General features: G+C 37.6%; 1 protein-coding gene across 4 annotated transcripts in view; it reads right to left on the bottom strand.

The window, feature by feature from the left end:
• LOC130674842 (myoneurin-like) overlaps window positions 1-15730 on the bottom strand; it is a 230982-nt gene that overhangs the window by 96594 nt on the left and 118658 nt on the right. The window contains exons 7-8 of one of the 4 annotated variants that reach the window (XR_008991143.1): window positions 6862-7015; window positions 5962-6793 (exon numbers count right to left, since the gene is read on the bottom strand). The exons of 2 other annotated variants lie outside the window; for them this stretch is intronic. Coding sequence is in view for 1 of the 2 variants with exons in the window: in XM_057480265.1 (XP_057336248.1) it covers window positions 6991-7015 (25 nt within the window). In the remaining variant the exon portion in view is untranslated. Of the gene's footprint in view, window positions 1-5961; window positions 7016-15730 lie in introns of those variants that run through there. One more of the 4 variants, XM_057480265.1, reaches the window with a different exon arrangement.

Here is a 15730-nt window from a genome sequence, read left to right on the forward strand (position 1 = left end):
ATCCTACCAAAGACATTTTTCTGAATTTTTTCAGATTTTTTTACCCAACCCAAAAAAAGTTACAAATTTTTGAAAAAAACCGCTTTTTTTTTTAAATTGCTATAACTTTCTCACAAATTTACCTTTCGGCACTTTTTTTCTTCAAAATTTGTGTTTTTAACTGTCGTTTTCAGAAAAAAATACAAAAAATTTTTCGGAAGTCACGATATATGAAATATTTCAGTTTTTTCAATAAAACCGTCATTTTTTCTAAGTCCAAACCCTTCGATTCTCAATTTTTTTGTCTAAAAAAAAACTTCAACCAAGTCAGTATATAACCCCGCTATTCCCATTTTGTGCCGGCTTTCCTTAATAGTTTTTTTTTTTTTTCGTTTGAAAATAAAAAAATTTTTATATTTGGCTTATTTTTTATGAGTGCGCTGAAATTTTTTTGGATTGTTTTTAAAAGCTCAGAAGTTCAATAAAATTGGACAAAACCACCGTAAAGTGTATGAGGGGTAAGGATTGATTTTTTCGGAAAACTACATTTAAAAACACAAATTTTGAAAAAAAAAGTGACGAAAGGTTCATTTTTGAGAAAGTTATAGTAAATAAAAAAGAGCGATTTTTTTCAAAAATTCGTAACTTTTTTTTGGGTTGGGTAAAAAAATCTGAGAAAAATTCAGAAAAACGTCTTTGGTAGGGTTAAAAATGATAAAAAAGTTTCAGCGAAATCTAAGGGTGTCGGGTACAAACCTCGGTGATTTGACATGGAATGCCCCATATATATATATATATATATATATATATATATATATATATATATTGTAACGTAATATTTCTTAAAACTCAATTAAACCCAATAATTACTCAAAACTTTTTACTCGATAAATTTACTCCAAAACTCTAAACTCAAATTACTCAAAATCGGGCTACGTTACACTTCGCCCACCAATCACCCCTCTCATCTCCTCCAGATCCTGACGGGCGCCAGCCGACTTTTATTTCCCCGGTATCGGCAACCGGTCTAAACGTACACGTAAATTAAAACCTAAAAACTATACCCTTTGGAGATGAGAGACATGACCGGTGGTAGCGGCATGTCCTGGTGCGCTCAGTATGCTAGGTTGTGGAGAGAGGGTCGCGGTTCTTTTAATGCGAAAGAAGCCGATTAATTAACTAATAGAAAAGACGTAAAATAACAAAACAAAACTAAATAAAATATCAGAAAGATGACGCGAGAGCGACGCGAAGGGCCCAAAAGACCCGCGGTCCAATACTCTCGGTCCATCACGTAAATAAATACCTGGGCAAGACATCGGGAACCTCTCGACGACGACGAATCACAAACTTTATACATTACTAGATAAGATATAAAATAAAATATAAATAATTAATGCGATAATTCACGATAATTAATTAATGCGACAGATGGCTCCAAGAGCACCATACACAGGGCTACAGGCTCCAAAACGACGAAAGTCTAGGGTGGTGGTCGAGGTCCACCATGGCGACTCTCCGACTCACTACCGCTTACTCCAAGACTCCAAACTCGACTACTGGGTCGACTCGTACACGAGCGACGCCAGGTCTCAACTCTTCTCCTCAACGGTACTCGCACAACTGTTTCACGATAATCTCCCACTCTAACTCGCTTACTCTACTCCATCTCTTTCAATCCTACGTTCTCGCTTCTCTATCCATTCTTACCTTCACAAACATACAAGCCGTGGACTCACGGGCCTTCCCGTAATGTCACTCCCCGTGATATCCGAAGTTAGCGAATTGTTGGCTTCCTCGAGCACCGCAAACGAGGCCTGCCACCCCCCCAATAACCGTACACGTACCCCAGCTAACTTCGAGTACCACCATGAAGGGGCGGCGACATCTCAGTCGCACCTCCGCAATCACCACGTCAACCCCGAGGGCTAAGCCTAGGCCTAGTCGTCATCACTGGTCGGGAGGCACGTTATATTGGCCACTATCCGCGACACAGCTAGACATCCCCCGTTAAATCCACGCTCCATCACACAGACACTCCAGAAACATACCCCATATCATACACGTACTCTATCACACACTTAACTGATCATACACATTTATACTCCATATACTCAGCTCACTATTCACTACCCTCAACTCGACACACATACTCACATTATCTCTCTCTAGCACACAGACTCCCACGTACTCCAACCTTAAATCCCATCTCCTCGGCAATGTAACGTCACAATATATATATATATATATATATATATATATATATATATATATATTGTAACGAGGTTTAGAAATCCTCCTTATCGTACTATGATAATAGGCAGTTACCAAGTGTAAAATGAGAGGATAACTAAAATGGATCTGGTTATGGCGTGAAGGTTGAAAACAATTAAAATTACTCAAGATTTATCAAATATAAGTTATAGATTTATTTACACTTATTTACACTTAAACTGTAAGAAAATACTTTATAGCGAATGCGACAAGATAGATAAGCGATAGCGAATGCGACAAGTCAAGCGGTTAAAAACGCGTGGTGGTTAGTAAGACGCGAGCAACAATTCAATATATACTCAATAATTAGTAGCCTTGATATACTAGCTAATTATTGAGAATATTTAAACAGAGATTTAGCGAAGCGGTTCAGACTTATATCACACTAGAGATATATTTTGAGCGAAGCGGTTGGATGGATAGCTGAGTTTGTACTGCTCGATGTAGATTAGAAATAGACGTCGTCTTCTTCCTTCGTGGCTGCTCGGTGGTGACGTGGCAGCATGGCTGCAGTAACGAATTTTCCCATTGGCTTAAAAGCGCGCCAACAGGAAATAGTTAGCCGCCAATTTCTCTGATTGGCCGGCTGGTAGCGGGTTCTCATGCCAACGTGGCACGGTCATGAGTAAGAAATTGCAGGTGTCGGGCCCAGATAGCGAGTGACCCGGCATTATTCTGACATTCAAGTCAGTAGCGAGTTCGGCTGCTCCCGTACGTAGCGAAAGTACCCGAAGCTTTTCAAAATGATTAAGCTCGTGACTGAACACCAAGGGTATTTACCTCGTGTTACCTGGTTTACCCGCTTTAGTTTTACCTAATTATTAATGGAAGGGATGCGCATCACGTCGACGCGTAAGTATTGACGTGAATCTATAAGAAGGCCTGCGCGCCTCTAATTATTCAGATATATTAATATAATATATTAATATAATTAGTTTTTTCACCTTTCATTGAGACTTTATAATAAATACAGTTTATTCTTTTTAACTCTTTTTTAACTTTTAACCACCTGTTTACGCCTGAGTATCCAGTAGTATTTAAGTATACTTTTTAAATAATAGAATAATCATTAACTGCAATGATTATTCTCGTGTAAACCTACCTACACTTCCTAGCCTATAGTACCTGCCTATAAAAGACGGCAACCCCGTAGAGGTGCATACCTGCTGTATCCTCATCCTAGCCTACAGTACCTGCCTGTAGAAGACGGTAACCCCGTAGGATGTATACCTGCTACATCCTTTTCCTACAATACCTGCTTGTAGAAGCGTGTACCTGCCACGATATCATCCCACAATACCTGCTTGTGGAAGCGCGTACCTGCCGCGATATTTATCTACAATACCTGCTTGTAGCTGTACCAGACAATTGTGATACAGAGCTCACAATTGTCTTAGTTAGTAATTGCTCTCATTCATCGATACCAGTGAACCAACACCTCACAGGTAAGTATAATAACACTATTATTATACCTTTGTAATTTCTTGTGCTTCTCACTAGTTTGGCTTATTTTGCAAACACCTGTAGTCTACTCTCTCTCTTTCTCATGTATTACTTATATATAACAAGCCCCACGACTCCCGATCCTTTATATGCATTTCACATATATAAATCTATGGCCAACCGGTCGTCTGGTCCTTACGAACCGGGTAACACCAGGATCAGTTACCAAATAATTATCTTACTAGCTAAAAGGGACACGGGCCCATTTAATTTAAATAAGTAACGGACGGTTGATTCATCCCTATTAGAGGGGTGGACCTCAACTTCGTTTCAATATATATATCTATATATATTGAAACGTAGTTGAGGTCCACCCCCTCTCGTAGGGGTGAATCAACCATCCGTTACCCATTTTAATTAAATGGGCCCGTGTTCCTTTTAGCTAGTAAGCTAATTATTCGGTAACTGATCCTGGTGTTACCCGGTTCGTAAGGACCAGACGATCGGTTGGCCTTGAATTTATATATGCCAAATGCATATAAAGGATCGGGAGTCGTGGGGCAAGTTATATATAAGTAATATATGAAAAAGAAGGTAGACTACAAGTATTTGCAAAGCAAGCCAAAAGGGTGAGAAGCACAAGAGATTATAAAAGGTATAATAATAGTATTATTATACTTACCTGTGAGTTGTTGGTTCACTGGTGTTGATAAATATGAGCAATAAGTAATTAAGACAATTGTTAGCTCAGTATCACAATTGTCTGGTACAGCTACAAGCAGGTATTGTAGGTGGACATCTCGGCAGGTATGCGCATCTGTAAGCAGGAATTACAGGATAGGTCGCGGCAGGTACGCTCTTCGACAAGCAGGTATTGCAGGAAAGTATCATGGCAGGTACACGCTTCCGAAAGCAGGTATTGTGGGATATGAGTGCAGCAGGTATGCACCTCTACAAGCAGGTATTGTAGGAGAATATCGTGGCAGGTACACGCTTCCACAAGCAGGCATTGTGGGAAAATATCGTGGCAGGTACACGCTCCTACAAGCAGGTATTGTAGGAAAAGGATGTAGCAGGTATACATCGCTACGGGGTTACCGTCTGCTATAGGCAGGTACTATAGGCTAGGATGAGGATACAGCAGGTATGCACCTCTACGGGGTTGCCGTCTTCTACAGGCAGGTACTGTAGGCTAGGAAGTGTAGGTAGGTTTACACAAGGATAATCATTGCAATTAATGATTATATTATTATCTAAGGAAGTACTTAGATACTACTGGATACTCAGGCGTAAACAGGTGGTTAAAAGTTAATAAGAAAGAGTTAAAAGATGAAACTTATTTATTATAAATTCATAGTGGAATTAAAGGTGAGAAAACTATTATAAATCTGAATAATTGTCGGCGCGCAGGCCTTCTTATAGATTCACGTCGATGCTCACGCGTCGACGTGGTGCGCATCCCTTCCATTAAAAAATGCGAATGGAGAGGGATTATCTAATAATAATAATAATTAATTGATACTTAATTAAGCAGGTAAACCAGATAACATGTGGTAAATACCCTCGGTAACCGTCTATTATCATGGTATGATAATGAGGTATCTTAAACTTCGTTACACCCCCGGGCCAGACTGGAAGTCACTCGGTGACTTTCAGTCGAGAGCAAGATAAAGAATACCATGATGATAGGCGACTACGTACAATCAATCTAAAAAGTAATAGCATAATTAAAGAAATAATCACAAAATTAATAATTAATGATAGTTAACAATAATTTATTATAATAATTAATAATAGTCGGTAGATAAGTATAACTAATACATGATATGCTTAAATAATTATTGTCAGGTAACACTTTTGTGGATTCATCAATATCCTTTTTTTAAAAATAAAAATGAAATAGAAATAGAAAAAAAATAATAAATGAGCCACAATTAATTATCACATTGTGTTTAACTTAATATCAGGTAGTCTCGATATAAAAATACTATGTTGTTTGTAAATTAAATGTTACCCTTTTTTAATAAACAATCTAGTACGATCTATATTAGTCATTTTCTTTTTTCTTTTAACATTTATATATTCTGTTTTTTTTTTTATATATTATTTTTAAACAGTCTTAAATTTTTATTTTAATAACACGTATATATTTTATATTTATTTATATATTATATATATTTTTTTTCGATAATGCCGGTATTGATACAGATATTCGTTAAGTGGTTAATTGACCAGTGAGGCTGTCATTAACTTCGCATTCTGAGGTACACACAATTTTTTTTTTTTTTTTTTTTTTTTTTTCAAATCAGACTTGAGTAATTAAACGAACGAAATTAAATAAAAATGAAATAATAAAATACTTTTTTTTTGAAAGATTGGGTGAAGCCCAGAAAATGAAACGTCGAAAATAATAAAAATAATACAAAAGTAAAATAAACTCACTAAACGTCTACCTCAGGTGCGAGGCACTCGATTAGATGCAGGTGATGGTGATTAAGGTTGAAGGATGTCCACGGCCCCTCTGTCGTCTTTACTCAGGTTCACCTGAGTTCGGCAGGCTCTGCATTAGGGGTCAAAGTAGGGTTGTTGAGTCTTGCATGACAGACAAAACTCCTTCATTAGCTCAAAACCAGCAGATGATGATGGCAGGTAAGGACATGCGTTGTTGTTATGTCCTACTCGTAGACAGCTGGTACAATAATCATCTCCAAATTTTGCATTGGAGCACCCTTGGTGGGAATGTTCCTTTCTTTTGCACCGGAGACATCCAGTTGACCCAGGTACAGATGATAACCTGGTTGCAGCAGTCTGAGTTCCCACTGTTCTGGTAGCAGGTGGTAATATCTCAACTTTTTGGCATAATGTTCGCCAATAAGTTCTTCAGGTTTCTTCAGATACAGTGTCCCGCAAGTCGTAGTGGCTCTTGTGCACAGATTCTCCGATTTTGATGGTCAGTGGCACGATAAATGGTACTGTCGTGAAGTCTGGTGGCGTTGTGACAGTTGCTGACTTTGGTACTGGCTTGACAAATGATATGTCGCTGATCTCAACCAACTTGCTGTTAGGTTGATCGTACACAATAGTGCGTCGGTGTTCTCTGGTGACATGGAATCGATATAATAGGTTTGGAGTGGTCGGTATATTGGGACCAACAAATGCAGGTACCTTGAACACGGGATTGCTCCAATAGTGTCGTGTGTTTGCTTGGTGGGCAGCCTCCTCAGTCATTTTTCTGGGTGATTTGTGCGGATGTTTCACGCTCGATGATAGTACTCTTGATGGAGTGTCTCGACCTCAGGTATCGTTAAGGTGGTCAACTCTGTGAAATTAAAAGAATAAATTAATTACTCAAGTACGGCGTGTAGATCTTCTAGGTACTTTTAAATCAGATAATTTATCAGTGCCTATAATTTTGTTATTATTGTCACAAATGGTAGCCATGCTTGACGATATAAATTTATTTATGAAAAATGGACCTTTCCGGGGTGGAACGAGCTTACCAGCGATTCCTTCTGCTTTGCGACTCAGAGTTTTGGATTTGATATATACTTCAGTACCGACAGTTAAGTTAGTTTCAGGTCGTACGGATTTTCGTGCGGTGGTTTGCACGTCTTGTGCTTTTAGCATTTTTGATTCGACGAAGTGTCGCTCCACAGTTTTATTTATTTCAGGTGTTATGGATATGTTGCGGTGCAGTTCAAGGTATCGAGGATCTCTGCCGAAATTAAGGAAGACAGGACTGCATGCAAGGGAACTGTGGATTGATGTATTATAGGCGTAGGTTAATTCAGGTAGCCACTCATCCCATTTATTGTGTTTGTCAGTCAGGTATGATCGAATCATAATTTTTAGATTTCTATTTATTCTCTCAATTGGATTGGATTGAGGAGAATAAGGTGGAGTAAATTCGTGGGTGGTCTGCGTTAAATTTAAAAATGAAATTACTTCTTTATTTGTAAATTCAGTGCCATTATCAGAGATAACAACACGTGCAGGTCCCCATCGTCGAAAAATGTCACGTAAAAATTCTACGGCTTTTCTACCGGTCGGTTCGGACGTTGCTCTTAATTCTAAATAACGCGTGTATACGTCACACAACACAAATCGATGTGTTTTACCGTGAGTTGAACGCAGTAGCGGTCCTACTGTGTCAATCGATATGCATTCCCATGGTTCAGTGATAGGTCGGTGACCTTCGGGAATATTAGGTGGATTGGTATCGGGTTTGTGTAAAAGGCAGGTTTTGCAGTTATTGACAAAGTCATGTGTATCTTTGTACATTCCCGGCCAGTAATACACTTATCCAAAACATTAAAGGAACAAGAAAATTTTATAAATTTTTTAGTGATTTTTGGAAGGCTGTATTTTCGTGAAAAATGATCGTATCGAAAAAATAAAAAAAGCAATTTGAAGCTTGAAATCTCTAGTTTGAAGATCTTTCAGCAAAATGTTTTTTTTAGCCACGGTTTTTGCGGAATCAGAAGAAAAAGATCGAGACAAAATTTTTCTAAATTTTTTGGTTTCATTTTTTAGGTCTACGGGGCCGGGAAAAATTTTTTCAAAAAAACGAATTCATGGCTTGTTTAGGAAATTTATTCAGCTACAATTTGCTTTTTTTTGTTTCTCTGTACGACAATTTGCTGCTGAGATATCAGCCTTCAAAAGGAAAAGGATCCTTTTGTCTTTGATTATTGATATCTCAACAAGAAATGGTCACACAGTAATTTAAAGGGCAGTTTAATAAACTTGAATAAATCCCCTACAAGCTCCATTTTTGATTTTAAAAAAAAAAAATTTTTTTTCATCCTTGATATCCATTTGAAAAACCTTTAAAATATGGTCATTTTCTGGTTTTTTAGTCGACTCATCGCTACTCTGCAAATATTGATAAAAAAATAATGTTGCCAGGTAATTTTACAGCTTAATGTACCCCCAAAAACCCTGGAAATTTTCAGATTGATCCATTGAACCGTTTGTCCGGTCCGATTGCTCAAAGTTTTACAAAACAATTAAAGGAACAAGTTTTGTTCCTTAATTTGTGTAATCATTACCAAAATGAAAAAAGTAATTTTTTTTTGGATTTTCTTTTATTTTTGCGTTAGTTATTCAGTAAATGTAAGGTAAAGAGGAAAAAAAAATTTTTTTCCGAAAAACGAAAAAAAAAATAACCCCCCGAATAAAACGTGAAAAAAAAAAATTGGAAAAAATTCTTGTTTGGTCTCGTTTTTTGGAAAATTTTTTTTTTTTCCTCTTTACCTTACATTTACTGAATAACTAACGCAAAAATGAAAGAAAATAAAAAAAAAAGTTAATTTTTTCATTTTGGTAATGATTACACAAATTAAGGAACAAAACTTGTTCCTTTAATTGTTTTGTAAAACTTTGAGCAATCGGACCGGACAAACGGTTCAATGGATCAATCTGAAAATTTCCAGGGTTTTTGGGGGTACATTAAGCTGTAAAATTACCTGGCAACATTATTTTTTTTATCAATATTTGCAGAGTAGCGATGAGTCGACTAAAAAACCAGAAAATGACCATTTTTTAAAGGTTTTTCAAATGGATATCAAGGATGAAAAAAAATTTTTTTTTTTTAAAATCAAAAATGGAGCTTGTAGGGGATTTATTTAAGTTTATTAAACTGCCCTTTAAATTACTGTGTAACCATTTCTTGCTGAGATATCAATAATCAAAGACAAAAGGATCTTTTTCCATTTGAAGGCTGATATCTCAGCAGCAAATTGTCGTACAGAGAAACAAAAAAAAGCAAATTGTAGCTGAATAAATTTCCTAAACAAACCATGAATTCGTTTTTTTGAAAAAATTTTTCCCGGCCCCGTAGACCTAAAAAACGAAACCAAAAAATTTAGAAAAATTTTGTCTCGATCTTTTTCTTCTGATTCCGCAAAAACCGTGGCTAAAAAAAATATTTTGCTGAAAGATCTTCAAACTAGAGATTTCAAGCTTTAATTTGCTTTTTTAATTTTTTCGATACGATCATTTTTCACGGAAATACAGCCTTCCAAAAATCACTAAAAAATTTATAAAATTTTCTTGTTCCTTTAATTTTTTGGATAAGTGTATTTTAATGTCAGGTGTTCGTACGTTTTACTAGTACCGAGGTGTCCAGATGTATTCGTGTCATGTACTTCTGTCAATATGTCTTCGCGATTTTCCTCTGGTACAACAAGTTTCCAGTTCTCAGGCGATTCTTCCAAATAATTGAAGGGTGTTCGATGTCGATAAAAATATAATTTATCGTCAATTATTTTCCACTGTGGGAACCGGTTTGGAAAATCTGTTACGTCTTGAATTTTTCGATTGTACCAGTCGTAGCTGATGGCTCGGTATAAAGTACGGTGTTGACAGTTATCGATTTGTATATTAGCGTCATCGTAAACTCGAGATAATGCATCCGCGGCTTCGTTTTCGGTACCTTTACGGTGAGTCATGGTGATAGGAAAACATAAAAGTTCCATGGCCCATCGCGCTAGCCGTCCGCGAGGATTTTTAATGTCTTTTAGCCACGTTAAGCTGGCATGATCAGTTATTACCGTTTCGAGATATCCCTCTAAATATCCCCTTAATTTTTTAAGACCCCACACGACGGCAAGGCATTCACGTTCTGTGGTGGTATAATTGGATTCGTGTTTATTTAACGGTCGTGATATTGCGGTAATTACATATTCGCGGTCTTCCCCTTGCTGGGTTAATAACGCGGCAATACCCGAATCACTTGCGTCGGTGTAAAGTAGAAACGGTAATGTATAGTCAGGTACTGACAATGTTGGAGCATCAAGAAGAGCTTGTTTTAATTCTTCAAATGCGTTTTGTTCTGTCTCCATCCATTGCCAGGGCATTTTGTCTCTAGTCAATTTATTTAACGGGTTTCGTGCCCGAGTAACGTCTTTTAAGTGTCGAAGATACCAGTTCACCATCCCCAGGAATCTCTGTAATTGTTTTCGGGTAGTCGGAGTTGGATATGCGCTGATAGCAGCGGTCTTTTCCGGGTCAGGTGAAACTCTTTTGCGAGAAATAATGAACCCCAAGAATTTTATCGATTCCTGACAAAAGTTAAATTTTTCCCGCTTTATGTCAAGTCCGATTTGTCAAAACGTGTCAAACAGTATTTCAAGTATTATCAGGTATATGTCGAAAGTAGGGGTAGCAATTATCCAATCGTCCATATACGATTGAATAAAGTTTTCCCAGTAAGCCGGTAGCGATTTTTGTTGTAAGAGACGTCGAAACGCCTTTTTGACTTCGTCCATTGCAGCTTGGTAGGTCGCGGGGGCGGTTTTTAAGCCTTGCGCCATTTTTACGAACTCATAAAAACCTTTACCTTCGACTGCAAATGCTGTTAAATGACGGTTTTCTTCGCGTATTAATATTTGATAGTACGCGTTACTACAGTCAATCGTCGATCGATACTCACCCTCGCGTATAACTTCGAGTACAGTATCCATGCGAACCGTGGGATATGCAACAAACTTAGTTACCGCGTTCAGCGGACGAAAATCGATACACATTCGCCAATGTTCCGGTTTGCTTCCGTCAAAAGGTGGTAATCCCGGTAATGACTTTTTACGCACCATAACAGGTTGACAGCTCCATTCGCTGGTGCTCGGCCGTATTACTCCGTCTGCCAACATATTATCGACAATCATATGCATGGCTTGTCGTACGATCGGTGTTCTACGGTAATTTTTAACACGAATGGGTTTTGGGTCGGTCAATTCGATTTTATGCTCGACTACGGTGATAGTGCCGAGAGTTGCAGTTTTTATCTTTTCAAATTCACGATCAAGGAATTCATTTAATCGGTCTTGTTCCGCATTAATAGTTCGATAAATTAATCCCGGTAATTTAGTAGTGGAACTGTGATAAATGTCGTCAGTATGTTTCTATGTCCACGTATGATCAACGGTATTAATTTTAATGTGGTGTCGAGTCATGAACTTTAAACCGATTATTAACTCGTCAGGCATGTCTTCAAAAATTTCAAACCAGTCCTCGATGACAATTTTATTAATAATAAAATTCAGGTAAACTTTTTCAGTACTGCGTACGATTGAATTGTCCGCGAGTATAAAAGTCGAGTTCTTTATAGCAATTCCGAATTTTAAAATATTATGAGGAATTAATTCGAGAATTTTTCGCGAGATAAAGTTTTTGTTTGCTCCGGTATCAAATATCGCGATGAATGAATGCGTAGTTAAAGTGAAAGTGCAGTTTATTGATTGACTTACTGCGGATGGAGGTGGTGTGATGAGCGGCAGCTCTACAGGTGTACTGCTATCAGAGATTTCTGATATGCTGGTGGATTTGTCTGATGTTGATTCATTTCTCAAGGAGCCGATTATGCAGTTCAGGCCGCAGCTTGCAGTGGGTAGACATCCCGAATCATTATTTATGTCTGAATTCGATAAACATCAAATCGGTGAACAAATGTTTTGAGCACTGATTTGGCACCCCATGTCGTCAGTAGAGCAGTCAGATGTATATGGGTCGATGGAGTAATCGGAACTGATGCTCCCGGATACGAATTTATTATCCTGGGATAAGGTTTGACCGATGTTGTTGCTCGGCGCATCAGTTGTCCCAGGAACTGGTGTAATTGGTTGAAGAGGCGTTAAGGGTGGTAGGTATGCGTTTGCCCCTTCTCGTGTATCGAGCATACCACTTACTCATTTTTTGAGTCACATTCACACTCAGTGACTAGTACTCCCACTTTTCCGCATTTTATGCATATATCGACTCTTGGATTGGTGCAATCGCGTATAGCATGCAAGCCCTTCTCTCCACAGTTTTCGCATATATAGTTTTGCGAGATAGGAGAGTTATTTTCCCCTCTAAGGGTTTCCTTAGGTGATCGAGATCTGCGTGGGGTGCTGTTGAGTCGATCCTTGAATTGGACTCGTCTTGGTGTTTTGTTTTTTTCAGGTGGAGTGTAGTATTGTGATAATCTACCAATACTTTCTTTTTGAGAATCTGAATTTTCTGATGATGATTCATCTTCGTGTATTCTCCTGGTGTATTTAGCAGACTTCTTGGACTCTGCTGCTGCTTTGGCTCTTCGAGAAAGTCTTTGTAATGCGGTTCTCACAGCTAAATTTAATTGTGAGTAAATCTTGGTGTGTGGTGCCAAAGAGTCGAGTTGTGCCTGTATGTCGTACGCTAGTCTTGCTCTTATTACTAGCACTTGGTCTTCCTCAGATGGTGCCTTGGCCATCTCTTGGTACTTCATCATGACTTCTTTGATGAATGTTTTTGGGTCTTCGCGGTATTGCTGATGTGTGGTCATAATTTCTTGACTTATATCTAAGTCAGTTTTCCCCAGTGTAAAATATTCGATGTAAGATTTAGCGAAATCTTCCCAACAGTGCCATGAATGCTGATACTGTCTTACCCAGTATCCTTCAGCTTGGTACATTGCGGTTTTAGCTAGTGTAAGATGTTCTGCTTCAGTCAGCCCCATCTCTCTCCCGAAGTCCGTCAGAGCTCGCAGGTATTCCCGGGCTTTTAAATTTGCGCTGGGGTAGGTCAATCCCCGTTGTCTTAATATAGCTTCGGCAGCTGCTACATTTTTGGCGGAATATCTCTGGTTATTATATTCCGTCCCGTGTGCTGATTGGTTGACTGTCATATGTGGGCAGTCAGTTCGCGGTTGTTGGTGGTAACTGGAGTTCGCGTTTGGTACGATAGCGCGAGGGGAGTTTGGTAGTGGTGGAGAACCGGGTACGTGAGAAGTAGGTCGAGAGTTACACGCGTTAGCAATTTCTCGAATTATTTCTGCGGTGATGTCTGCAGGATTAACGTTTATATCAGGTAGTCTGTCTGTGTTCATTTCTTCGAGTAATCGAAAATCTTCTAGTCCCAAGTCTCCACGAGTACGCGCTCTTTTTAACATGTAGGTGGTACAACGAGCGTATAAACCGACGGTTTGATTGGTTTCACTTATGTGGTTATTTAATCGGGTCAGGTTTCGCTGGGCATCATCCATGTTCTTCTGTAGTTGTCTTATTTGTCTTTGCGAGTCATGATGGCCCCTTATACATTCGTCTATTTGTAAACTTAGTTGGCATATTATAGCGTCATTCGATAGGAATCGACTGTCGATTATTGTTGTCAAGTTGTTCAGGTCGAATTACGAGGGTATTGACGACGACAAAGTACGTTGATTGCGCCCGTTTGGTGTTATTTGACCGGGGTCACCTTCGATTACTTGAACGTTCGCGTCAATAGGAAGTTGTGGATTTTCAGAATCGTTTTCGGTGTTATAAAGATCGTTAAGACCCTCATGCATCGCGTTGGGGTGGTTTTGTCGGTGCCCCATATTCGTAAGTAGGTCACGCGGTGCTCAGTGAGTGATAAGTTACGAGATTTTGATTTTGATTTATGTTTTATCACGTAATATTTTATTATCAATACACCGGTCAGATTTATTTATTTAGGTGTTTTGAATACCGTTAAATGGGTCGTCCAGTAGTATTTGTTATTCTGGTCACGTAGTATTGAGTGTTATCGTCAATTAAAATTATACGTTTTAATTACACGCGTATTTTCCTGCAGTATGAATTTTGTTTTCGTGTGTTGTTATCTCAGTAATAGCTGAATAGAAGTTATTATTTATTTTATTTTCTTATTATCGAACAATAAAAAGAAATATAAAGTTCAGCTACCATTCATGTGTTGATAGATAAATAGTTTGGATACTTACGGGTTGTGAATAGGTTATTTTATGTTTGTATATTTTCAAATTGTAAAATATTAACTTAAAAACTACATTAAATATTTAGTTTGCTGGATCGGGATGGTGAAAGAAATAAAAATTCACTTTTACAATGTATTGTCCATATTTAATAAAAATAAATCACAGATAATAGCATAGAGTACAAAAGTTGATCACGAGTTTATATCAGAGCACTTATTAAACATAATTCGATTGCGTTTAGTTTTTGTTGAGTTCAATATAAATTACATGGCACCGTACACATGAAATATTATATTATATACATATATATATAGAGCGCAGTGATGTGAAGATTGAGTTTATCGAGTTTATGGATTACGATTTTCCATAATTTTACACGGCACCATACACGTGAATTAATATATTATATAGCGCAGTAATGAATAAATTATTAGCAATTAATAATTCACTAGTATCACAAATATTTCGAGTATAATTTTTAAGTCACAAGTAATTTTAATACGCGACATGGAGAGTACGAGTAAGAACCGAGTAATAATAATTAGATGCGTAGAGCGCCGAGGCTGAACGTATATACACTGGTCACAGAAATTAAGGGATAGAAAAAAAATCCGAAATTTTTAGGTGATTTTCAACATGCTGTAACTCGGTGAAAAATGGTCGTATAAGAAAACTAAAAAAAAGCAAATTGTAGCCTCAAGTTTCTAGTTTTCAGATCTGGACCTCAAAATTTTTTATCATGTATGGTTCCGGAGTAATCATAAGAAAACCAACGAAAAAAAAATTTGCAAAATTTTTGCTGGTCTTTCAATACCTCTATGGGCGACAATAAATTTTTTTGAATAATCCGACTGTCTGACTTTTCTCGGAAATTTTATGCCCTTTGGTGGCCTTAAAAAGTCTCTACGACGATTTGGCGCCGAGTTATCATTGATCAAAGCAAAAAAGTCCATTTCGGCTTTGATAATCAATAACTCCGGATGTATTGGTCGTACAGAGAATGGAAGCAGGGTTTTGAAAACTGAAAAACATTCTCTATAAGGCAAAATTAGTGGCATTTGATAGAAAAATTTTTTTTAAAGCGATATTGTTTGGTAAAAAACAGGTCAAAATTCACAAATTTAAGGATATTCGGAAATCTTGCTATAACTTTGGATATAACGGATGAACAAAGGATATCTTTTACTTTTTTTCAACCTCAAAGTGTCTTAAAAAAACCCTGAAAATTTCAAATCGCTGCGATTTTTCTTTCTTAGTGCCCCGAAGCTTTAAATTTATCGATTTTGTCAAAAATCACCATAATTAGTAGTTTCTCGGTTT

Source organism: Microplitis mediator, chromosome 9 (genome assembly GCF_029852145.1).
Source record: "Microplitis mediator isolate UGA2020A chromosome 9, iyMicMedi2.1, whole genome shotgun sequence".
In the NCBI taxonomy this organism is placed as follows: domain Eukaryota; kingdom Metazoa; phylum Arthropoda; class Insecta; order Hymenoptera; family Braconidae; genus Microplitis; species Microplitis mediator.